Below are 24,234 nucleotides of genomic sequence, written 5' to 3'. Positions count from 1 at the left end.
CTGGCTATTGTAAATAGTGCTGCAATGAACATTGGGTTGCATGTGTTTTTTGTTTTTTCTTTTTTTTGAAAAGGTAGTCTTTTTAATAACTGCTTTTGTCACCAGGTTAAGTCATGCAGTTACAAAGTAGGTAGAAATTTCTGAAAGGATATTATTGTTAAAAAAAGAAAAGCTCATTCTTACGTAAATATTATCGAGTACTTCATTGGGACACTACTGTTCAAAAGGCCCTGGCCAAACAACTCCCAAACAAAACACAACCCCAGATTGTTTCCAGCCCACTGGGAATGAAGCCATGTGTAGAAGACAAGGCCTCTAAATGAGGACACAAAGTCAGGGCGAGTCGGGACCATTGGCAATGCTCAGAGCAGCCAGCCAGACTCCAAAGAGGGAACACAAGTGGTTTTTTTCTGGGACACTCTACTTGAATTATTGTTCAATTAGTCAACACACTAGATCTTCAAAAGAGGACAGTTAATTAACATGATAAGGAGGTTACTGCATTCTTTGGACTATATGTCATAATTGTGGTTAGTAAATTCCAACAGTCTTAACAAAAATAGCCTCCATCATTTGCAGGTATGAAGATAACTTAATTCTCTGCCGGGCTTTTTATTTTTGCTGGATGACAATATGCAATTGTCAAGTTATAAATGATACTGTTTTATGTTATAAAAATACTAGCTTTTTTCATTTATTATGTTTACAGGCATTCACTGCTTGAGTCAAGTTTAGGCTTGTTAAGTGATTTTATTACAGCAGCATGTACTTACTTTATTCTAAAAGAATAAAATGCATAAAGAGAAAGGTTTTTCTGTTTGTAACCTGTAAAATTGAGTTATTTGGCTGATGTAAAATACCAATAACTCACTTGAGGACCTTGCTACCTCCTGAAAATGCCATATACCTCCTTCTTAAATGTGTCAAAGCACCTGATAGATCTGTCAAGAGCTGAAGTGGCAAGTGACTGACTACTCTTGGACAAAAGGAGCTTTCCCAGGGCTACAGCTGACTGTGCAAGGCAACACAGGCAGAGGGAAAAGACTTTATTTAAAGGCAAAATACCCAAATGGCTCTCTGACATAGCTAATTTCTGCTATCACTTATTAGCTTATATGTGGTCCCCTAACTTTTTTCTTAAGGGGCTGATTTGGATTGGCTTGTTGAGAATGGTGTCCGTTATCTATTAAGTCATGAGAGAGAGATTTCTGCGGTTACATGTAAACTTGTGATAGGTCTGCAGATGAAGAGGTGAAGAGGGTAGTGAAGAAGTCAGCTGCAGTCCGGTCCGGTCTATGTGAAGGTCACACCAGCTTCATTGTACACCTTGAAGACTTTCTCGATGGCGTTGACATAGGCAGCTGTTCTCAGGTCCAATCCCAGGTTATACTTCATGGCTGTGTCCATGATTTGCCTGGCAGAGCACTCCATGGTGTAAGCTAAGCCAGAGTGCACAATGTCTTTCTCAGAGGCACCTGATATCCTGTCTTGGAACTCTGCTGTGGGTACAATGGGAATAGTTCCAACGTGCTTTCCAAGTGTCCTTTCCAAACTCTCTTGAACAGACATGAGTAAATGGTAGTTAGAATCCCTTTCATATTTGAAGATCAAACGGTCATAGCTGGCATGATTTAGATTCTTCAGCCACTCAAAGTAAGATACTGTCACTCCTCCAGTAGAGATCTAGAATAACCATGATGTTCCTCTCTAGGAAGATCTTATCAGCTTCTGGAGTTGTCGGTCTGTTGGCATCTTCAGCAATGATCTTGGTTTTGACTCTGGGTGCATTGGACTTGGTCAGCTGCTTCTCGATGGCAGCAGGGATCAATATGTCACAGTCTGCCTCCAAGATGCTCGCTTCCTAGATCTTTGCTTTGGGGAAGCCCAGGATTGTTCTGTGTTGCAATTTGAAGTCTTCCAGTTCCTTTGGGTCATTACCATCTGGATTCCATATGCTCCCGTCAGATTCACCAACACCAACACATTTAGCACCGAAATGATGTAAATATCTCATAGAGTGCAGGCCCACATTACCAAATCCCTGAACAACAAATGTTTCATCTACAAATCCTGGTGTCATTCCTAAAATACTCATGTAAGAAGCTTCATTGGTGAAGTTTTCAATCCCATGGAAAATTCCCCGACCAGTAGCAGAGATCCATCCGTGGATTCCACCCTGGCTGATGGGCTTACCGGTAACACAGGCATGGGCATTAATATCATAGTGCCCTATGGTGCTAGCATAGGTGTCAGCAATCCAGGACATCTGCCTCTTGCCTGTGCTTATGTCTGGGGCAGGCACATCAATGCCAGGACCAATAAAGCCCTTCTTTGACAGCTCCATGGTGAACCTCCTTGTGATCTTTTCCAACTCATTATCAGTATAGTTCTTGGGATTGATCTTAACACCAGCTTTGGCACCCCCAAATGGCACATCAACCACTGAACACTTATATGTCATCAGAGAAGCCAGAGCTTTTACTTCATCTACAGTCACATCCGTGCTGTAATGGATACCTCCCTTGCAGGGCGTGCGGTGCTGGCTGTGCTGGGCCTGGTAGCCCTTGATGACCTCCCAGGAGCCGTCGTCATGCTGGATGGGAAAGGACAGGCTCAGAACATGGTTGCAGGGCTTGATGATCCGCAGGATGCCATGCACCCGGTTCCTCTTCTGTTCCTCACTGTCCCGGGTCTTGAGGTCCTCCACCAGCTTGTCCTCCACGATGCTGGTGCCACGGTCAAAGAAGCTTTCCACCATTTTGAAGAAGTTGGGGTCTTGTTTATGGTTTCCTTTGCTGTGCAAAAGCTTTTAAATTTCATTAGGTCCCATTTGTTGATTTTTGTTTTTATTTCCATTTCTCTAGGAGGTGGGTCAAAAAGGATCTTGCTGTGATTTATGTCATAGAGTGTTCTGCCTATGTTTTCCTCTTAAGAATTTTATAGTGTCTGGCCTTACATTTAGGTTTTTAATCCATTTTGAGTTTATTTTTGTGTATGGTGTTAGGGACTGTTCTAATTTCATTCTTTTACATTTAGCTCTCTAGTTTTCCCAGCACCAATTATTGAAGAGGCTGTCTTTTCTCCATTGTATATTCTTGCCTCCTTTATCAAAGATAAGGTGACCATATGTGTGTGGGTTTATCTCTGGGCTTTCTATCCTGTTCCATTGATCTATATTTCTGTTTTTGTGCCAGTACCATACTGTCTTGATTACTGTAGCTTTGTAGTATAGTCTGAAGTCAGGGAGCCTGATTCCTCCAGCTCCATTTTTCTTTCTCAAGATTGCTTTGGCTATTTGGGGTCTTTTGTGTTTCCATACAAATTGTGAAATTTTTTGTTCTAGTTCTGTGAAAAATGCCAGTAGTAGTTTGATAGGGATTGCATTGAATCTGTAGATTGCTTTGGGTAGTAGAGTCATTTTCACAATGTTGATTCTTCCAATCCAAGAACATGGTATATCTCTCCATCTGTTTGTCATCTTTGATTTCTTTCATCAGTGTTTTATAGTTTTCTGAGTACAGATCTTTTACCTCCTTAGGTAGGTTTATTCCTAGGTATTTTATTCTTTTTGTTGCAGTGGTGAATGGGATTGTTTCCTTAATTTCTATTTCTGATCTTTCGTTTTTAGTGTATAGAAATGCAAGAGATTTCTGTGCATTGATTTTGTATCCTGCAACTTTACCAAATTAATTGATTAGATCTAGTAGTTTTCTGGTGGCATCTTTAGGATTCTCTATGTATAGTATCATGTCATCTGCAAACAGTGACAGCTTTACTTCTGCTTTTCTGATTTGGATTCCTTTTATTTCTTTTTCTTCTCTGACTGCTGTGGCTTAAACTTCCAAAACAATGTTGAATAATAGTGGTGAGAATGGGCAGCCTTGTCTTGTTCCTGATCTTAGTGGATATGGTTTGAGTTTTTCACCATTGAGGATGATGTTGACTGTGGGTTTGTCATATATGGCCTTTATCATGTTGAGGAAAGTTCCCTCTGTGCCTACTTTGAGGGGGGTTTTATCATAAATGGGTATTGAATTTTGTTGAAAGCTTGTTTTGCATCTACTGAGATGATCATATGGTATTTATTCTTCAATTTGTTAATATGGTGTATCACATTGATTGATTTGTGTATATTGAAGAATCCTTGCATTCCTGGGATAAACCTCACTTGATCATGGTGTATGATCCTTTTAATGTGCTGTTGGATTCTGTTTGCTAGTATTTTGTTGAGGATTTTTGCATCTATGTTCATCAGTGATATTGGCCTGTAGTTTTCTTTGTTTGTGACATCTTTGTCTGGTTTTGGTATCAGGTGATGGTGGCCTCGTAGAATGAGTTTGGGAGTGTTCCTCCCTCTGCTATATTTTGGAAGAGTTTGAGAAGGATAGGTGTTAGCTCTGCTCTAAATGTTTGATAGAATTTGCCTGTGAAGCCATCTGGTCCTGGCCTTTTGTTTTTTGGAAGATTTTTCATCATAGTTTCAATTTCAGTGCTTGTGATTGATCTGTTCATATTTTCTATTTCTTCCTGGTTCAGTCTCGGAAGGTTGTGCATTTCTAAGAATCTGTCCATTTCTTCCAGGTTGTCCATTTTATTGGCATATAGTTGCTTGTAGTAATCTCTCATGATCCTTTGTATTTCTGCAGTGTCAGTTGTTACTTCTCCTTTTTCATTTCTAATTCTATTGATTTGAGTCTTCTCCCTTTTTTTCTTGATGGTTTGTCAATTTTGTTTACCTTCTCAAAGAACCAGCTTTTAGTTTTATTGATCTTTGCTATAGTTTCCTTCATTTCTTTTTCATTTATTTCTGATCTGATCTTTATGATTTCTTTCCTTCTGCTAACTTTGGGGTATTTTTGTTCTTCTTTCTCTAATTGCTTTAGGTGTAAGGCTAGGTTGTTCATTTGAGATGTTTCTTGTTTCTTAAGGTAGGCTTGTATAGCTATAAACTTCCCTCTTAGAACTGCTTTTGCTGCATCCCATAGGTTTTGGGTCATCGTGTTTTCATTGTCATTTGTTTCTAGGTATTTTTTGATTTCCTCTTTGATTTCTTCAGTGATCTCTTGGCTATTAAGTAGTGTATTGTTTAGCCTCCATGTGTTTGTATTTTTTACAGATTGTTTCCTGTAATTGATATCTAGTCTCATAGCGTTGTGGTCAGAAAAGATACTTGATACGATTTCAATTTTCTTAAATTTATCAAGGCTTGATTTGTGACCCAAGGTATGATCTATCCTGGAGAATGTTCCATGAGCACTTGAGAAGAAAGTGTATTCTGTTAGATTTATCTATTGATTTTTCTGCATTAATAGAGATGATCATGTTGTTTTGTCCCCTTCCTTCTATTAATGTGGTGTATTACATTGATTGATTTTATGTTAAACCACTCTTGCATTACTTGAATTTCTTATGTTGAACCACTCTTGCATCCCACTTGGTCATGGTGTATAATCCTTTTAATATACTGCTGGTTCAAGTTGGTAGCGTTTTGTTGAGTATTTTTGCATATATCTTTATAAGATATTGATCTGTAGTTTTATTTTCTTTTGATGTCTTTGTCTGGTTTGGTATCAGGGTAATGCTGAATTCATAAAATGAGTTAGGAAGTATTCTCTCCTCTTTTATTTTTTGAAAAATTTGAGAAAGACTAGTGTTAATTCTTCTTAAATGTTTGGTAGAGTACATCACTGAAGTGATATGGCCCTGGGTTTTCTTTTTTTAGGCAGATTTTGATTACTGGTTCAGTCTCTCTACTTTTTATAGGTGTATTCAGATTTTCTATTTCTTCTTGAGTCAGTTTTGGTAGTTTGTGTGTTCTAGAAATTTGTGCATTTTGTCTAGGTCAGTGGTCCCCAACCTTTTTGGCACCAGGGACCGGTTTCGTGGAAGACGATTTTTACACGGACAGGGGGCAGGGGGATGGTTCAAGCAGTAATGAGAGTGCTGGTTCAGGCAGTAATGCAAGTGATGGGGGTATGGTTCAGGTGGTAATATGAACGATGGTTCAGGCGGTAACGCAAGCGATGGTTCAGGTGGTAATGCGAGTGATGCGGAGCGATGGGGAGTGGCAGGTGAAGCTTCACTCACTCACCCACTGCTTACCTCCTGCTGTGCGGCCAGGTTCCTAACAGGCCACACACTGGTACCGGTTCACAGCCTGGGGTTGGGGACCCCTGGTCTAGGTTATCTAGTTTGTTGGCATATAATCATTCTTAGTATTCTCTTATAACTCTTTTTATTTCTCTAAGGTCAATAGTAGTGTCCCCACTGTCCTCCCTCACTCCCTCCTTTCTTTCTTTCTAGTATTTTGAGTGTTTCTTTTTTTTTCTTAGTCCTGCTTGAGGTTTGTCAATTTTTTTGATCTTTTCAAAGAACCAACTTTTGACTTCATTGATTTTCCCTATTACTTTTCTCTTCTCTATTTTGCTTATCTTTGCTCTAATCTTCATTATTTTCTTCCTTCTATTAGAGTTCAGTTTACTTTGGTCTTCTTTTTCTAGTTATTTAAGGTGTAAAGTTAGGTTATTTATTTCAGATCTTTCTTCTTTTTTAATGTGGATATTTACTGGTATAAGTTTCCCTCTGAAAATTGCTCTCACTCCATTGTTTTCCCATTAACATGGTTTTAAAATTATTGTTTTATGCATTTGTGTTTTACATCACATAGAAAAAAAAGAGGATTACAAATCAAAAATACTGGCTTTTATATTTATCTATGTAGTTAACTTTACCAGTGTTACCTTTACCAGTGTTATTTATATCTTCATATCTTCATATGGCTTCAAGTTACTGTCTGTTGTCCTTCCTTTTCAGCTTGGAGGACTCCTTTGACATTTTTTGCAGGGTAGGTTTGCCAGAGTTCTTGGTTGAGTTTTTTCTTTTAGGACCCTAAATATGTCATTCCACTGCCTTCTGGCTTCCCTGGTTTCTGATGAGAAGTTGGCTGTTCATCTTTGTATTCCTTGTTCATAAAAAGTTACTTCTCTTTTGCTGCTTCCAAGATTCTTTTGCTGTCTTTGTATTTGACAGTTTGATAATAATGTGTCTCAATGCAGATCTCTTTGAGTTTATTTGGAGTTCATTGAATGTCTTAAATATGTAGATTCATGTCTCTCATCATCAGCAGTTTTTTGACCATTATTTCTTCAAATATTCTTTGTTTCTTTTTTTGTCTCTTTTCTTCCTCTGGACTCCTGTTATGTCTATATTGATATATTTGATGTGTCCCACAGGTCTCTTAGACTCTGTTGGTTTTACTTAATTCTTTATCTTACTGTTCCTCAGATTGGATAATCTCAATTGACCTATTCTCAAGTTCAGTGATTCTTTCTTCTGCTTGCTCAAATATATTGTTAAAATCCTCTGGTGAATTTTTCACTTTTTTTTATTGTTCTTTTTAGCTCTAAAATTTAATTTAGTCCTTTTGCACAATTTCTATCTCTTTATTGACATTCTGTGTTAGGGAAGATTCTCAGGAATATATGGAAACTCTTCAGAGGCCTTATTCTCCAAAGTAACTCACTCCCCAGCTTTTCCTCCTAGAATTTTAGTGCAGCTAATATTTGTCTCAACTGATATCCTTTGCCTTGGGTGGCAGTGTTTGGTTCATTTGCCTTATTATGTTTTAGAGGAATATCCTCCATGTGGCTGTTTCTCTGTTCTGAGAGAATTTCAAGTTAGGTGAAATAAAGGCAAACCTACTGTTGTAGTCTTCCAGGGAGCCCCTAGACAGGTCAAAACAGACAGGAAACTTTTGAGAATGAGGTCCATTCTGTGTTCTCTGGAACGAGGAACGCCTTCTAGGAATATGGTCTGCTATCTTTAAAATGCTTCTGAGCTGAGGAGAGGGGGTTGTGGCAAAGGTAAGCTAAAATGCCACAGAGCTCTCCTACCATGTTTTATTTGCCTTTTTCTTGATGAAGCATTCATTTCATTGCTCTATATCTTTGAATATTTTCCAGAATTTTAATAAAGCTGATTCTGACAATTTTTGCCTGTGTTTTCAACTTTTCTGTGGAGGAATGGGTCTTTGGTGTTTCCCATTCTATCATTTTTATTTAGAGATAAATGAGTGGTAAAGCTGAAGGAAAACAAGGGAATTATTGACACAAAATTCCCCTTTCCCCTTTGTTGCATAGGGAGACTGATGTTGGGGATAGGCTTACAGGATGCTTATTAAAATGTTGATAATATTCCATGTTTTTTACTTGGATAAAGAAGGGCACAGGCATTTCTGAATTTCATATTCTTTAATCTTGCAGATATATTACATAGACTTTTATGTATGTTTAGTATATTATGTAATTTTAAAAAAGGATTTGTGATAGATTTATTATTGTCTCTAACAAGACCCTTACTAGAACTGTGTTTTTTTAATAACTTGAACCTATGTGTGAACAAAACACTTAAAAACATATGAATCTAGTGATAGGGGAAAAATTAAATAAGTTATGGTTTATTCACAAAGAAGACAATATTAAACTATGAGGCATATCTATTTGTATTCATTTGAATAGAAGGTTAAACAATTTTAAGAGAATAAAAATAGCTATAAAATATTTGTATAATATAATCAGTTTAAAGAAATTAAAACCATTATATGTGTATGCATTTGCATGCTTGTATATGTTAGAAACTGACCAGTACTAAACTTGTTATTTGTGGGAAATGGGATTGTGAGAAAGGAGGATGGGAACTTTTACCCTTAACTTTACACTCTCATATAGTGTTTGAAAAATTTATGACAAGTGTATATTATTTTGTAATAAAAACACATATCAAAATGTATTTTAAAAACAGATAAGCTTCTTAAATATTAAAATTGTAAACAATTAGTTAGTGGTTTTGTGACTAAAACATATTTAATTCTAGTGAGGACTGATTCAAGAACTAGCTCACTCATCCATTTCTAAAAACTATTCCTTTCACTACCTGATTACTAGTCAGTTAAAATGCTGATGCTGGGGATAAAAATATAAGATAGTGTCCTTTTCCTCAAAGGCCTTATAGTCTAGGGGAAGAGACACAGACACATAATAGACTCACCTCAAAGCGTCTGTAAGTACAAGGATGGAATTTGACCTGGTGTATTCTAGTTGCATTATGGAAGGGACACATAGTCCAGCCTGGGGATATTAGAAAGGTTTTCTGGTGGAAGTGATGTGTGAGTTGAATCTTAATGAAAGGGTAGGTGTTCTTAATGAGAAAATAACAGATATAGATACATATTCAACATCTAGTAAATTGCAGCAGTAGGATACTTGCTATTGAGTTTTATACAAAATATTTTCTGTTCCTCTTTCAGCTAATAAGTTCAGCTGAATCATTAAAGTATTAGGGCTGAATTAAGGCACAACTGTGATGGATATTTCAATCTTGTTTTTAGTAGTTTTCTAAGCATATTTTCTGATTCCTTTTCCTACCTTTTTTAGATCCCTCTACCCACCCTGAAGCATAGTGCTCTCCAGTTGCCCAAGAGGACTTTCAAAGAGATACCTTTTGGCCTTCAGGTGAGTTTTATTCCTTTTTCATGCTACAGCAATGTTTAAACATTTGTACTTGTAACTATTTAATGGGATGATTTGGGCTTTGAAGGGTATAAACACAAAGGAACTTTATTTTTTCTCACCATGTCTACTTCAAACATTTTCTGATGTTCTGTTTGTCTCCACCTGTGGATAGTATCTTGGACCAGTATGATAGGTTTTCTGATAGCTTTTAGTATTAATACATGGTTTCTTTATCCAGGTACAATCTAAAACCAAATTTTAATTTTTTATACAAATTAAAACTTATTCCTCAAGACAGTTTGACTCAGGCTTCTACTTCTTTTGATCTACTTCTTTTCCTCTGCCCTTTCATTCCTCCCCTCACATTTCTACACTGCCTCTGGTTACTTTAAGTTTGAGGCAGAAGAGAAGTAAAGGTAGAAAGGCTTTTCCTTTACTGGTATTGTTGCTTACAGATTTGACAAAAGTTTGTATGTTGATTTTTATTTCATGGAGTTATTTAATTTTGGGGGGGCCATGGGAGCACTCTAAACTGCAGTTCCCTGATGTGGGCAATGCTTCATTGGCTGGCTACTTATGACTTCTTTCATCTCTGGATTCTGGTGACCCATTCCATATAGACTAACTTTTGGAATTGCTTTACTTCTCCAAGTAGTACTTTTGGGAGGGATCCCTTTCAAGATGGTCCAAATTTGTTACCTTCCATGAGCTCTAACTAGGACAAATGTGGGTATTCTATATTTGTTCTATTATTGCTGAGAAGTCCGTTATAGCCCAGTTCTTTCTGCCTTGCTCTCTGAGCCAGCTCTTCTACAGTATTTACATTTTTTTCCAGGTATGAACCAGGGCAGGTGTCTCTTAAACTCCAGGGGACAAGGGCAAGCCCTCTTAGTGGTTCTCTTGATGTAATTTTAATTTTCCTTAGTGGGATTGCATACTGAAGACTCACCAAAGATATTCTTACTCATTGTTTCAAACAAACTTCTAGCCTCCCCTTGTATACTGTTAATGAGGATGATAAACTAAGAATTGTGACTCTGGCTTAACAATGTCTTAGTGTATCCAACATTGATGTGTGGGGTTTCTGCCAAAAATTCAGCACAACAGGCATTTTATATGTTATGTGTCTTTTAAACAAAGCGTTAGACAGCCATGTAAGCAAATAACCAATTTGATTCATGTCTCTTAAAGTTGTGGGACAGAGATTACACATTGAAAAAGTCAAAATCTTCCTGGAGGCAAATATAAAGATTTTTTTAAGAGTTATTTTTACCATGTGTCAGGTGGCAATCTCTTCCTATGGAAACACATTCATGAAACTAAAAGCACATCAAAATATAATCAAATACGTGATGAATTTCACTGTTCACAAAAGGACCGTGATGGTTATGAATAAAGCCAAATCAATTTGGATTGGAAGAAGAGGATTATTTTTCCACTTGCAGAAAGAGAGTCATTGGGTTTCACAAAAACCTTTTCATAAGGTTTGGATAATTCTCATTCCACAAAGGATCTGATGGAGGGCAAATTTCATGTCCCTGTTGTGTAGGCTGTAGAGGAGGGGATTTAAGACTGGTGTCACTACAGAGTATATCAGTGTGATGATCTTATGCATAGCAACTGAGTTGCCAGGTGTGAGGCTCACATACATCACCATAATGGCTCCATAGAAGAGAGACACTACAATTAAGTGGGATCCATAGGTAGAGAAGGCCTTTTGCTGCCCAGCTGAAGAAGGAACCTGAAGCACAGCTCTGAGCACCAAGGTATAGGACCCAAGGATGTACACAATGGTGATAATGATGATAAGAGAGCTCACAGAATGGAATACATGCTCTACGATGGGTGAGCGGGCACAGGACAATGCCATCAGTGGGTCCATCTCACATAGAAAGTGATCAACGATGTTGGGACCGCAAAAAGGTAGTTGAGAAATGAAGAAAATAGGAATTGAATGTCCCAGGAAACCAGTGAGCCAACAAAGAAACACTAGACTGGCACAGAGCTGCCCAGTCATGATGGAGGTATAGTGCAGTGGACGACAGATGGCCAGGTAGTGATCGTAAGCCATGACGCAGAGGAAGAAGCATTCAGTTGTGCCCAGGGAAAAGAAGAGGTAGAATTGAGTGAAGCAACCAGAGAAGGAAATGGTCTTGGTTTTGGAAAGAAAATTGACCATCATACTGGGGACTGTGCAGGTCATATACCACATCTCTAGGAAGGAGAAGTTGGCCAGGAACATGTACATAGGGGTATGGAGTCGGTGGTCCCACTTCACGGCACAAATGATGGCCATATTCCCAGTTAGAATCAAGATGTAGACAAAGAGAATCATTGAGAAAAAGATGATCTGCATTTTCCAGGAAAGCCCAACAAGACAAACTGTGTCACAGTAGATACCCCTGACTTATTCATGGTCCTCAGACTGTGGAGAGAAGACAGATAGATAATGACAGATCACTTCACTGCTGAGGCATTTGAAATTTTTCTTGGGAGAGGGAGTTTGATTCATTCAGGCAAATGTATCGAATATTCTAAAACAAGTCTTGAATAAATCCTGTCCTATTCTGAATAAGCCCTTTGGCCCTGATTCTTTGTAAGTGTACAGTTCTAGGCTGCTTGAACTTTCTTTGCCAGTGGACCAAATCAGTTAAATTTCATCTTCTTTTCATATAAAGAAATCTTGAAATAGAGGCAAAAATTGTTTGTCTTATGTCTAATTTTTTTTAGTAAAATCTTCATATATGGCAATTAATGCCGTTCACTTCAAAATGAGAGTACACATATGCTGTCATTTAAAAACAGATTTGAATCTGACACTTTCTACACATTTCAGTGATTTGAGCTTCGACACTATTTCAGATTCTCTCTCTCTCTCTTCAACTATTTCCACTAGGAGATTTTCTCTCATTTTTCCCCCATGATACCAGAAGAAAATAAAAAAGGATATTCAGATAATAAATTATTTATATATTTTGCTATTTTCTATTTTAAGACATTTATATTGCATCACGGCTCATTTACAATTCAGTATTTAACCCTTTGTTTATAGCAATGAAAAGTCACTATTATTCACCCCATGATGATTAATTTCACATGGTAATTTATCATGCTTCATATACATTTAAAATATATATATTAAAGATGAATATAACATATGAGATGTATTGGAGAAGAAAATTAAAATAACCAAGAGATTTTCTTCGAAAGCTCTTATTACTGCTGCCACAAGTTTCCCTTAAAATTCACTATTTGGAAGATTTTACTTTAGTCTATTTAAACAATAGCTCCCAATTTTCAAAATAACAGAAAACGAGAGAATCAAAGATGTTTCAAAAATAATTATTTACCCATATTCTGAAATTTGTCCTTATTTCCTTTAGAACACCATCACTAAAGAAGATGTCTTTTTAAGTATCAAATATTGGGTTGGCCAAAAAGTTCCTTTGGGTTTTTCCATAACATCTTATGGAAAAACTCAAATGAGCTTTTTGGCCAACCCAGTACAACTCAGAATAAAGATCACAATGATAGCTTTAACATAATGAAATCTCCAGACATCTTTTAATAGGACACTTTTAACTTTTTTTGACTGATAAGAGGAAATTTTCCTTAAAAATAATTTTGATAGTGATATATATAGAATATTTATAGTACTCATTTAACACAATCAAATAGAAAAATATTCCGTCTCTTCGGTGAGGTTATATTAAATAAGATAAACATATTTATAATGATACACATGTTGCAGGCTCATTAAATTAGTAATACATAAAATGCATAAAAAATTAGGAACTATGAACCTACTCATCAAGAAGCAAACATAAGCTTCCTGTTGAGATGGTTATGTCTGAGCAGTTTGTAGTCTTGTGGACAAGAAAGCAAGAAGAGAAGGAAACTGAAAGATGAAGATAAATTCTTTTTAGTTTTTAAAAGTGGGATGATTATGAAGAACTAAACTAACTTGCATTGATGCTCATTTTGTTGAGACATCTGAAAAGATGGCTCCCCACTATGGGAACTCCATGCTTTCCAGTCTAGTGCCCGCTCTTCTCAAGAAGACAAGAAAACAGTGATGCAGAGAGTAGCCAATTACCCCCAGAATAGCAGCAACAATGACTTGAATTCATAGTCTCAGAGTCACAGACTTCAACTCAAAATCAAAACGCACAAGACTTAACTTCAAGTATTTGAGCTATAGACCACTTTTTTGACATTAAAATTAAAAATCAAATCTCACAGAAAAACTATCAGTCAACTGTAGTGAAAGCATTGTAAATGAATTTCACAGATAATTTCCGACATAATTGTAAGAAGCAGTTCTTAATATATTCACCATTAAACCCTATGTGAATCTTAGTCCTCATATACACTGGTTTGATTTTATTGTTAAAAAAATTTTTTAATACCACTTTTCCTGAAGTTGCAGATGAGTAATAGGGTGGACAAAGAGGGGAGAGCTGAAACAGGATACCAAAAAAAAAACCCACCTCTGTTTTTTCTTGGGTTTAGCTGCAGTGGATGGAGCTAGTTTCATACTGTTTTGTTCAAAATATCTATAAAAGTCATACCGTTCCTGGTGGCCCAGCCACTTCCTGAAAAGGGGAAGACCCGTGGATGACTTTGGTACCATTTAGTGCACTTATTTTGGAGAGTGTGAGTTCCATGGTGATCTAAATTCTCTGTGAGATTTTTTTTTTGTTCTTGAGCTGAAAGAGAAACCAATATTCTTTGATACTCAACCTCTTGAGCATATCAAATGTACAGATGTATAGGTGACTAGACCCACCTGTGCTGTATAATAGCAGCAGTGACCAGCAGGGAAGATATCTCCTATATAGCATGAGGCTTTCCTAGGTCATCCTGGGGAGTCCATAGATTCTCCCCTTTGCTGGCTTTATTTTTATTTTTATTTTTATTTTTATTATTATTATTTTTTTTTTTTTTTTTTTTATCATTCATAGCTGTATTTTCAAACAAGAATCTATACATTTAGTTGCTACCTCTTTCTTTAAACAGCTTTGATATATAATTTACATAGTGTACAATTCACCCATTTAATGTTTACAATTTGATGGTTTCTAGTATAGTCACAGAGTTGTGCTTTTTTCACCTAAAACGGTCACACTTTTCCTTTTTTTTTTTTTTTTTTTTGATCTTCTTATAATTTATTCATTTATAAATGATGAATAATAATGATAATACTAATAATATACATATTACATTCATGCTGCATAGTGTCCTTGCAAGGGCTCAGAGTTAATACATAGAAAGCTCTATGAACAATTCTTGGCACAATATGAGCATTTAAGAATGTTAATTTTGAGTTTCTTCTTGTATAAACTTCCCGAGATAGAAATGATTACTATGCTTCACAGAAATAAGACTCAGTATTAATGACTACATCAGAGGATTTAGGTTTGGAAAATATGGCTTCTGCTGTCTATGAGAGATCCTATAGCCATTGTATCAATTTCCACAAATCTCATTAAGGCCACAGAAGTGGGAGGCCTTCAAAACACTGCCACATTTTCTAGGAAGTATGTGGCTCTGGGGTGAAGAGTGACAGTGCTTCCATTTTCTCTAAAGTAGGGGTTGATTCTTTGTAGAAAGCCTCAACACTTTGAATGCATAATCGATTTGACTGAACTGATTTTCTGTTTCAGTCAAACAACTTGTCAATTGGTACAAATTGCAGCAAAGTAGTTATGTTCACAGTGGAGACCCATGTCACCTCATCCTTTGTCTTTTATGGCCTATGCATACAAATCTTGTGATAATCAATGCAAACAGGCAGGGAGTATTTTGGAAGTATGTGAGGAAATAAATGAGATTTGAATGAGAATAAGTAGATAAAACCAAAAGAGAACAAATAGATATGGAATATGTATTACTCTGAAGTTTTAAAATAATTCTTAAATATGACACTGGCAATATATTTTAGGGATTATGAGACATTAGTTTGTTGATTTGGGAGCCTTTAGGGTCTAATAATAGAAATTTTATTCCAAAATAACATGGAATTAGTGACAAAGTGTGTGTGTATGGCTGTACACATGCAGTTGTGTATGTGGTGCGGTTGTTTTATAAAGAATGGAAAAAACCCTGGCTCAGCAGACAGAACTAAGGTTAGGAGTTCTGTGAGTTGGCTGAGATATCTAACTTAGGTAATGTTAATGAATGTAGGTATATAATTCTTTTTTTTTTTTTTTTTTTTTTTTTTTTAATTAAAAATAAAAAAAAATTTTTTTTGGCTACGCCATGCAGCATACGGGATCTTAGTTCCCCAACCAGGGATTGAACCCATGCACCCGTGCAGTGGAAACGTGGAGTCTCAACCACTGGACTGCCAGGGAAGTCCCTCTCCTTCACTGGCTTTAATGTGGAAGCCCTATGGGAGAGCTTCATGCATAACTTATTTTACTTCCCTTGCACCATAAGATTCTAGTGGCCTCTTTCCTACAGAGTATGTTGTAACTATGTGCTGGTCTTCATTTATGCATCATTTTAGCCACTGTTGAGAATTCTCAGGTATCTCTTTCTTAAATGAGATCTTATAACTTTCCATGCTTCCCCTAGGGACCTTCTTACTTCTTGCCTGGGGGTTTCATTAATATTTCTGATGAGTTGGCTCATAGGGATTATTAGAAATAATGTGCTACGTTGACTCTGGGGGAACCCTATGGTCTCCTTAAGCCTGTGTGTTTCAAACAGGGTATGTGATTTTTTTTTTTTTAGCATCTTTATTGGAGTATAATTGCTTTACAATGGTGTGTTAGTTTTTGCTTTATAACAAAGTGAATCAGTTATACATATACATATGTCCCCATATCTCTTCCCTCTTGCATCTCCCTCCCTCCCACCCTCCCTATCCCACCCCTCTATGTGGTCACAAAGCACCGAGCTGATCTCCCTGTGCTATGCGACTGCTTCCCACTAGCTATCTATTTTATGTTTGGTAGTGTATATATATCCATGCCACTCTCTCACTTCGTCCCAGCTTACCCTTCCCCCTCCCCATATCCTCAAGTCCATTCTCTAGTAGGTCTGCATCTTTATTCCCGTCTTGCCCCTAGGTTCTTCATGACTATTTTTTTTTTTTAGATTCCATATATATGTGTTAGCATACAATATTTGTTTTTCTCTTTCTGACTTACTTCACTCTGAATGACAGTCTCTGGGTTCATCCACCTCACTACAAATAACTCAGTTTCGTTCCTTTTTATGGCTGAGTAATATTCCATTGTATATATATGCCACATCTTCTTTATCCATTCATCTGTTGATGGACACTTAGGTTGCTTTCATGTCCTGGCTATTGTAAATACAGCTGCAATGAACATTTTGGTACATGACTGTTTTTGAATTATGGTTTTCTCAGGGTATATGCCCAGTAGTGGGATTACTGGGTTGTATGGTAGTTCTATTTTTAGTTTTTTAAGGAACCTCCATACTGTTCTCCATAGTGGCTGTATCAATTTACATTCCCACCAACAGTGCAAGGGGGTTCCCTTTTCTCCACACCCTCTCTAGCATTTATTGTTTGTAGATTTTTTGACCATCAATATTTTAAATTTAGTTATATATTAACTACAAAAGTAGGATAATTGGCTATGTTATTTATTAATGTCATTGTTAAGATACTCACAAAATTTCATCCTTTTGCAGTTTATACAGTCTTCAGAGTGCAGGAGGCCTGCCTCTAAGTATTTGGTCAAACTTGGAGCAAACTCAGAGGATAAATGTTTTATTTCCAGGGTAACTTTGGATATTTGTATTGAATAACAGTATTTTTAGAATGATGAGAAAGACTGCCTCTAATAAACATGACTAATAAACATGAAAATTTAACTTTTGTCCAAGCGATTTAGTTAATGGACTATAATTATGACTGTATGTATCAAAATTTATAGGAGAGCTATAATTTCAAATATGCTTTCCATAACTATACCTATATTTGCCAGACCACATGCTGTCATTTTGTCTGGAAAACATAGTTACTAGGCTTGCAATAAAAAAAAGTTGAATGTTGAATTTAAATTGTAGCGCATTAAGGCCTCAAATGATAAAGTTAAATCCACCTCTTTCATCTTTCTATTCACCTCAAGTGATACAACAGAATGAACAGTTGGAGAGAAGAGGCAGAAAAAGGAACCTGGGCAATTCTTTCTGTATTAACTAATAAGGAAGCCAGATCCTCCTCTATAACCCCAACCACTTGCTTAGGATTTAAGCCACTTGCTCAGAGGAGAGCACTTTAAAAATTGTAATTGCAAGGATTCTTCTTTCTTTAAATATTTATATTTTAAGGTTAATCTGTAGATAAATCCAAAGGACAAGAGAGTCTGCTGGTCTTCTTCTTTCTCAGTTTCTACTTGCCACTTGTCACTTGCCAACAACTCTGAAAGAATAAGAACAGCCTGCTTTAATTGCTCTTGCTGAAGGATATTTGCCAATCAAAACTTCACTGACCAATATTAGAAAGAAAGTGATTCAAAACTCAGGCTACATTCTAACTGAAGGATATTTAATGCCCCTCCAAAATATCCAAGACATTTGAACACTATTTTCCTTAAGTGAGTTGTATAGTGGGAACTCTGTGATACCAGAGTGAGCCCTTATTGTGAGTATTTCACTAAGAACTCCTTAGAAGTATGTTGGGAGAAGAGACCTGCAGGCCCTAACACATTGTTCCTACAAAGAACAAAGGAACAAAGGGTTAACAGATTTACAGAAGGATGGCATGCTCTTACAGCAGTGGGTGTACAGAAGGAGTGATGCACTGATGCAGGCAGACTTTCCTTACATACCTGGTGGTGTTTCTGTCTCCAAGAGGAGGATGTGAGAGCATCTCTACCTACAAGACTGTACTCATTACCCAATCTAAAAAGCTCATTCATGGATGGAGAGCCGCATTTGTGGCTCCAGAGACTTGCTTCCTTTAGTATTCTGAACCAAATGAAATGTATTTTTCATGTCAGTGATTATTAAGAGTTTACAGGTCTCTCTTGAATAGGATCCATGATTCCCCAGTGTGCTCCCTGGGAGGCACCTAGTTCCCTGTGCATGTATTTCTGTGCATGTATCTAATCCTACCTATATTTGTTTATATTTCTCCCAGTGGTTTAACTAGTGACACACAGAGGTCTGGATAAATATCCAAGAGAAGCCAGGAAAATTTTCCTCTTTGTGGTGATAATCTTCCTCTAAAGAACTGATCTGAGTTTGGGAAGGGAGGTGGAGAGTGGGACAGGTTAATGGGAGAGGAGAGAAAAAAGGAGAGAAAGAATATATGTGCATATGTGTGTGTGTGTGTGTGTGTGTGTGTGTGTGTGTGTGTGTGTGTATGTGATCTTTTCTCCAAAGTACATCCACTTCATTCTTGGTGTCTAACCTGTAAGGACTTAAATTAAAAAGTTTCTTCGTCTATATATAGTTACTTAATTTTGGTACATTCGACATAAGATAAAGAATCTCCTTTTTCAATTTTAAGGATAGCTTGAACACATTTGTTTGAAAAAATTGAGTTTTCTGTAAAAGTGGATTTGTAATGCTGTTGACTGACATGATGCAACATTAGTGAAAATGAAAGTTTAGCACTGTAAATGGTTCAGAGATGGGAAGTATGATTTCTTTCATTGATATCAGGTGAAGGAGAACAAATAAGATGAGGCAGAGACCCTTAGGGGAAGATGAATTCAATCATAGCAAGAACTCAAGGAGAGAACACTACTGAGTTTAGGAGTGAGGCTGTGTAAGAACAAAGCAGCTTGTAAAAAATGTAGTCCCTGTACCAGCAGTATTAACGCCACTCGACAGCTTGTTAAAATGCAAGTTCTCAGGCCCTACCCCGACCTATTGAGTCAGAAACTCTCAGTCTGGGGCCCACAAACCTCTTTTTAAATAAACTTTCATGTGATTCTGATGCATGCTGAAGTTTGACAACCACTGTATAGATCATTAAAGTCTGGGTTAAGGATGGGTATGTTTGAAATAGCTTCTAAGTTTGGGAAGGATTTCAGTAGGATCAGGGATTAGTTGAGCATGGTTTGGAGAGAGGATTAAGAATGATATTTGCAGGGATAATTGACACTTGAAGCTGAGTTTTAGGTGATGTTGTTATCTGGAGAAGTAGGCTTAGATTTCAGCATCTAGAAGACTTTTTTTTAATTTGGTTTTTTAATAATTAAATTTTGTCATTTCTATTTTTTTTTAAATTTTTATTTATTTATTTATTTATTTATGGCTGTGTTGGGTCTTCGTTTCTGTGCGAGGGCTTTCTCTAGTTGTGGCAAGCGGGGGCCACTCTTCATCGCGGTGCGCGGGCCTCTCACTATCGCGGCGTCTCTTGTTGCGGAGCACAGGCTCCAGATGCGCAAGCTCAGTAATTGTGGCTCACGGGCCCAGCTGCTCCGCGGCATGTGGGATCCTCCCAGACCAGGGCTCGAACCCGTGTCCCCTGCATTGGCAGGCAGATTCTCAACCACTGCGCCACCAGGGAAGCCCAGTCATTTCTATTTTTAAGGAAGATCAGAGCATATAAACCAGCCATACTGTTATAGGACAAGAACTCACAACAATCTTTATATGGACTATAAATAATAATAATAACAATAATAGTAATATATCAAACCCAGCACATTATCATTTCCCCAGTGTTTTCACCTACAGCATGGAGCAGTGGAAGCAGCTGGCAGTCTGGGGCCCTCAGAACAGTTGAAGCTGGGAGTTTAGGTTGGATGGGACTCTGAAAAAAGCTGTAGAAATTTGGACAAATCGTTTTCCTTTTATAACCTCTGCTGCTTCATTTAAACCAGGCTCTGATTTTGTGTCATTTTGGTTTTCACAGAAATTCTATGTCTTAGTGGGAAAATTATATTTGTGCTCATTTCACAGAAGAAGAAACAGACCCAGGATCACACTGCTGGTTGGTGATAGATCAGGGGTCAGAATTTGGGTTCTCTACTGAGGTCTAGTAGGAGCCTTGACCAGAGGTCAGACATAGGGGCTGCTGATCTCCAAGGATGACCCCCAGGAAGTGTGTGTTCTTTGCTCTGCAACTTCATGCCGATAGGTCTTGGGAAACTCTGTCTAGAATTGTTAACTATTCCTCCTGCCTATTTCTTGTGACCTTCCCCCGTGCTCCAGGCTGTGATATATTGAGGAAAACAAAGAGGCCCGGGATAGGCAGGGAAGTGGTGGAGAAGATTATTCAGACATCATGTGAAAGGGAGTGACCTGGGATAAAATGGGGGCACTGGGTGGGAACAGAGTTGAACCTAAAGAGAAGGTGGTGGGGTATTAGATAGAAAACTAGGACACAGAAAATCTAGGTCCTAGCCTGAGTGTTTTCACTTACTAGCTCTAAGAGCTTGGTGAGTTCATTTCTTCAAGTATTAGATACATACTTACCTTTTTGTTCTCCATAGGGCTGATATGAGAATGAAATGAGATAATAGACATGAAAATATTTTGTAAATGTCTATATAATCATAATATGATTAAGTGTGATTCAAGAGCCTCAAGAGTGGATTCCTAACTCCATTATCTCTCAAGATTGTCATGAAAATGTCATTCTATAATTAGAATTTCCTGTCTGAGGATCTAGGAGGACTTTCCATTCCTCTTGGGCAAGCAAGTTCCCTGACTTTTCCCCTTCCCCAAATATATATCCTCAAGATCAGCTTGCAGATACAAATTCCTTTAAAAAAGAAATAACAAGTTTTATTTGACAACTAGAAATAAGAGTTTTTAAATGCCCATGCCTCTCTTTAGTCTACTGTCAATACAGCAACCAGGGGGATGACCATTTTACAATGTAAATGGGATTATGTTACTCCTCTGCTCAAAACTCTGCTCAAAAAGGCTTCCCATCTCATACAGAATTAAAAGTTCTTACTATGGCTCACAAGGTCCTGCACAATTTGGCACTCTGTATACTCTCTTTGACTTCATCTCTGATAATTTCCCCCTTAATCTCTCTACTCCTACCAAACCAAACTACTTGCTGTTACTGGAACACAATTCCTCCTTAGGATCTTATAGAGAACTTGCCTCCCTCCGCCTGGAATGCTCTTCCCTCAGCTGTCTACATGTCTCATTCCCTCATCTCCTTCAAGCTTTTGCTTAAATGTTGCCTTCTCAGTGTGACCTTCCCTGATCATCCTATTTAAAATTTCACCCTTTTCTCCCACACTTCCTGTCCTCCTAACCCCTTTCTCCATGTTGCTTATCACTCTCCAACATGCTGTATTTTTACTTTTTACTTCTTTTATTGTCTGTCCCTCACTAGAAATTAAACTCCACACAGATAGTGTTTTTGACCATTTTGGCCTTAGTGTATCTCTAATGCCTACAGGAGTGTCTAGAATAAAGTAGATGCTCAATAAATTTTTGTTGAATGAAAAAAGTACTGCTTTATATGATGTTAAAACATCACTTATATAAGCATGAAACTTTGTCCCTAATCTGGAAGATTCTCAACTATGAAGAGCTAAGGGGATAAGAAAGTTTTTCTGTTACTAAATTCTTTAGGTAAGAATCCATTAGGCATTTAAATTAGATTACTTATTCACTTTAAAAAATATTGTACTGTCTTAAGAAATGCCTTGAGTACACTAATGATGATCACCTGGGATAACTTCTCTTGTTCTAGCTTCACCTCCATCCCCCCAAAATCAAAACTAAAACAGTGTGTGAAATAGGACAAATATAATGCCCTCATATTACTATCTAAGAAGTTATTCTTGTTGAAAATATTATTATTACACTTAGAATGTAATCTGAATCAGCTATGGTTTAGCTCTGCCAGGTTAGTTGAAGAAAAAAACATGGATGGACTCCACTGAAAAATATCTTCTTTAAAGTGTGCATTGGAGAATTAGCAGCAGTATATGAAGTCTTTCTTAATTAATCTTTTATGCCTGGACAATGGTTCACTTGTTCTCATGTAAGATTAGTTTATGTTCATTCTATTCTCAGGACTTTCTTCAGTGCAGCCTTCATCTCCTTGTTTCATAAGTTGTAAATCATGGGGTTTAAGAAGGGAGTCACCACAGAATAGAATAAAGTCATAATCTTCTGAATTTCAGCTGGGTTATCAGCTGTAGGGCTCACATACATGGCCAAAGAGCGCCAAAGAATAAGCACACCACTGTCAGATGTGATCCGCAGGTGGAAAAGACCTTCTGCCGGCCAGCTGCTGAAGGGACTTTTAACACAGTTATCAATAAAAGGGCATAGGAGCCGAGGATGTACAGAAGAGTTAGTATGGTAATGAGGGAGCTCAGGACATAGAAGACAATCTCAGTGACAGGAGCTGGGGCACAGGACAGTGCCATTAGTGGGTCCATGTCACACACAAAGTGATCGATGGTGTTGGGCCCACAGAAAGGCAATTGAGAGAGCTGCACAGTGGAGACAGAGTAAGGAACCCAAACACTCAGCAAAGAGATGTCAAAATAGAGCAGAAGCATTGGGTCATGATGGTTGGGTAGTGCAGTGGGTGGCAGATAGCAAGGAACTGATTATATGCCATGATGCAGAGGAAATATGCCTCAGTTGTACCAAGGGAAGTAAAAATAACTGGAGGAAACAGCCGACAAAAGAGATGGTTTTTGTCTCTGAGAGGAAATTGATTAGCATACTGGGCACAGTGGAGGTAACGTACCAGATTTCAAGGAAAGCAAAATTCCCTAGGAGAATATACATTGGGGTATGGAGCCGTTGGTCCCACCTCACAGCACAAACAATGGTCCCATTTCCCACCATGGTAAATATATAGACCCCAAAGAACAGTGAAAAGAGGAGACATTGTAACTCTTGACAACCAGGGAAGCCTAGGAGGACAAACTCAGTCACCGTGCTTGCCACTGAATTGTTCATGAATCCCAGAACTGCAGAGAAGACAGAAAACACTAATATACAAGTTGTTTTGTTTCTTGAAAAACTTGTAGGAAACCTATGCAAGGTAGCTATGTTGCCTGTTTGGCAATTAGTTTGGAATAACCCATCAATTAACTCCTACCTCTTATTTAAAAGCCACCAACCAACAATCCTAGTGATCCCAAATTTCAGTGAAATTGGGTTCATAACCATAGAATCTTTACATTACTTGGATTTTCTTTATCAATGGGTTAGGTTAAAAAAACTCCTCTCTTCCCTTTGAAATTTTGGAAACTCAGAAGCACTACCCTCTGTGAAAAGGAGCAAGGTGGTTATCAGTTTGTATTTCTTTTCCCTACCCATCATTAATTATTTCTAATAGAACACCTTTTAGTCTGAGTTAATTTTTAGCCAAGAATTAGGAGTGGAATAACTAATTTTTTGGACATCTCTCCGCAAGTGGAAAGTACTCGACATACTTCTCAGATACTCCAGAGCTGTGAATGTCCATCATGCACTCTGAGCTGTTCACATCTGAATAATTTTCTCTTAGAACATATTAGTGAATTAGTGAATAAGTCTCAGCAAAGAAACCAAGAGGAGAGGTCATAGTAAAATTTTTCTGGAGAGTACAGAATTCAGTTACCTCAGAATATTCTTGAATTGACTTTACTTCACATTTTTATTGTAAATGCCTCTAATGTGTCAATTGAGTCTCTACTACCCTAAACAAGGTGGGGAAAGGGGGGAGGGAGGTCCAAGAGGGAGGGGATATAGGTATACATATAGCTGATTCACTTCATTGTACTGCAGAAACTAACACAACATTGTAAAGCAATTT

The 24,234-nt window shown here is 37.5% G+C and overlaps 2 protein-coding genes and 1 pseudogene across 2 annotated transcripts; all 3 read right to left on the bottom strand.

Annotated features, from left to right (window-relative positions):
• Positions 1–1,182: 1,182 nt before the first annotated feature.
• LOC118890989 (glutamate dehydrogenase 1, mitochondrial-like) lies at positions 1,183–3,524 on the bottom strand. The gene is given in 3 exon segments (XM_036844503.1): positions 1,183–1,675; positions 1,677–2,481; positions 3,520–3,524. Coding segments are annotated over 2 exon segments (1,167 nt in total). The 5' UTR covers positions 2,462–2,481; positions 3,520–3,524; the 3' UTR covers positions 1,183–1,293.
• A 7,462-nt stretch (positions 3,525–10,986) lies between these two features.
• On the bottom strand, positions 10,987–11,930 carry LOC118890998 (olfactory receptor 11H7-like). Its single transcript, XM_036844512.1, is given in 2 exon segments — positions 10,987–11,873; positions 11,876–11,930. Coding segments are annotated over 2 exon segments (936 nt in total). The 5' UTR covers positions 11,925–11,930.
• A 10,593-nt stretch (positions 11,931–22,523) lies between these two features.
• Positions 22,524–23,279, bottom strand: LOC118889866 (annotated as a pseudogene).
• Positions 23,280–24,234: the final 955 nt, after the last annotated feature.

The sequence above is a fragment of the Balaenoptera musculus genome, chromosome 2 (assembly GCF_009873245.2).
Source record: "Balaenoptera musculus isolate JJ_BM4_2016_0621 chromosome 2, mBalMus1.pri.v3, whole genome shotgun sequence".
NCBI classification, from domain to species: Eukaryota; Metazoa; Chordata; class Mammalia; order Artiodactyla; family Balaenopteridae; genus Balaenoptera; species Balaenoptera musculus.
This window is presented reverse-complemented; position numbering and strand designations above follow the sequence as displayed.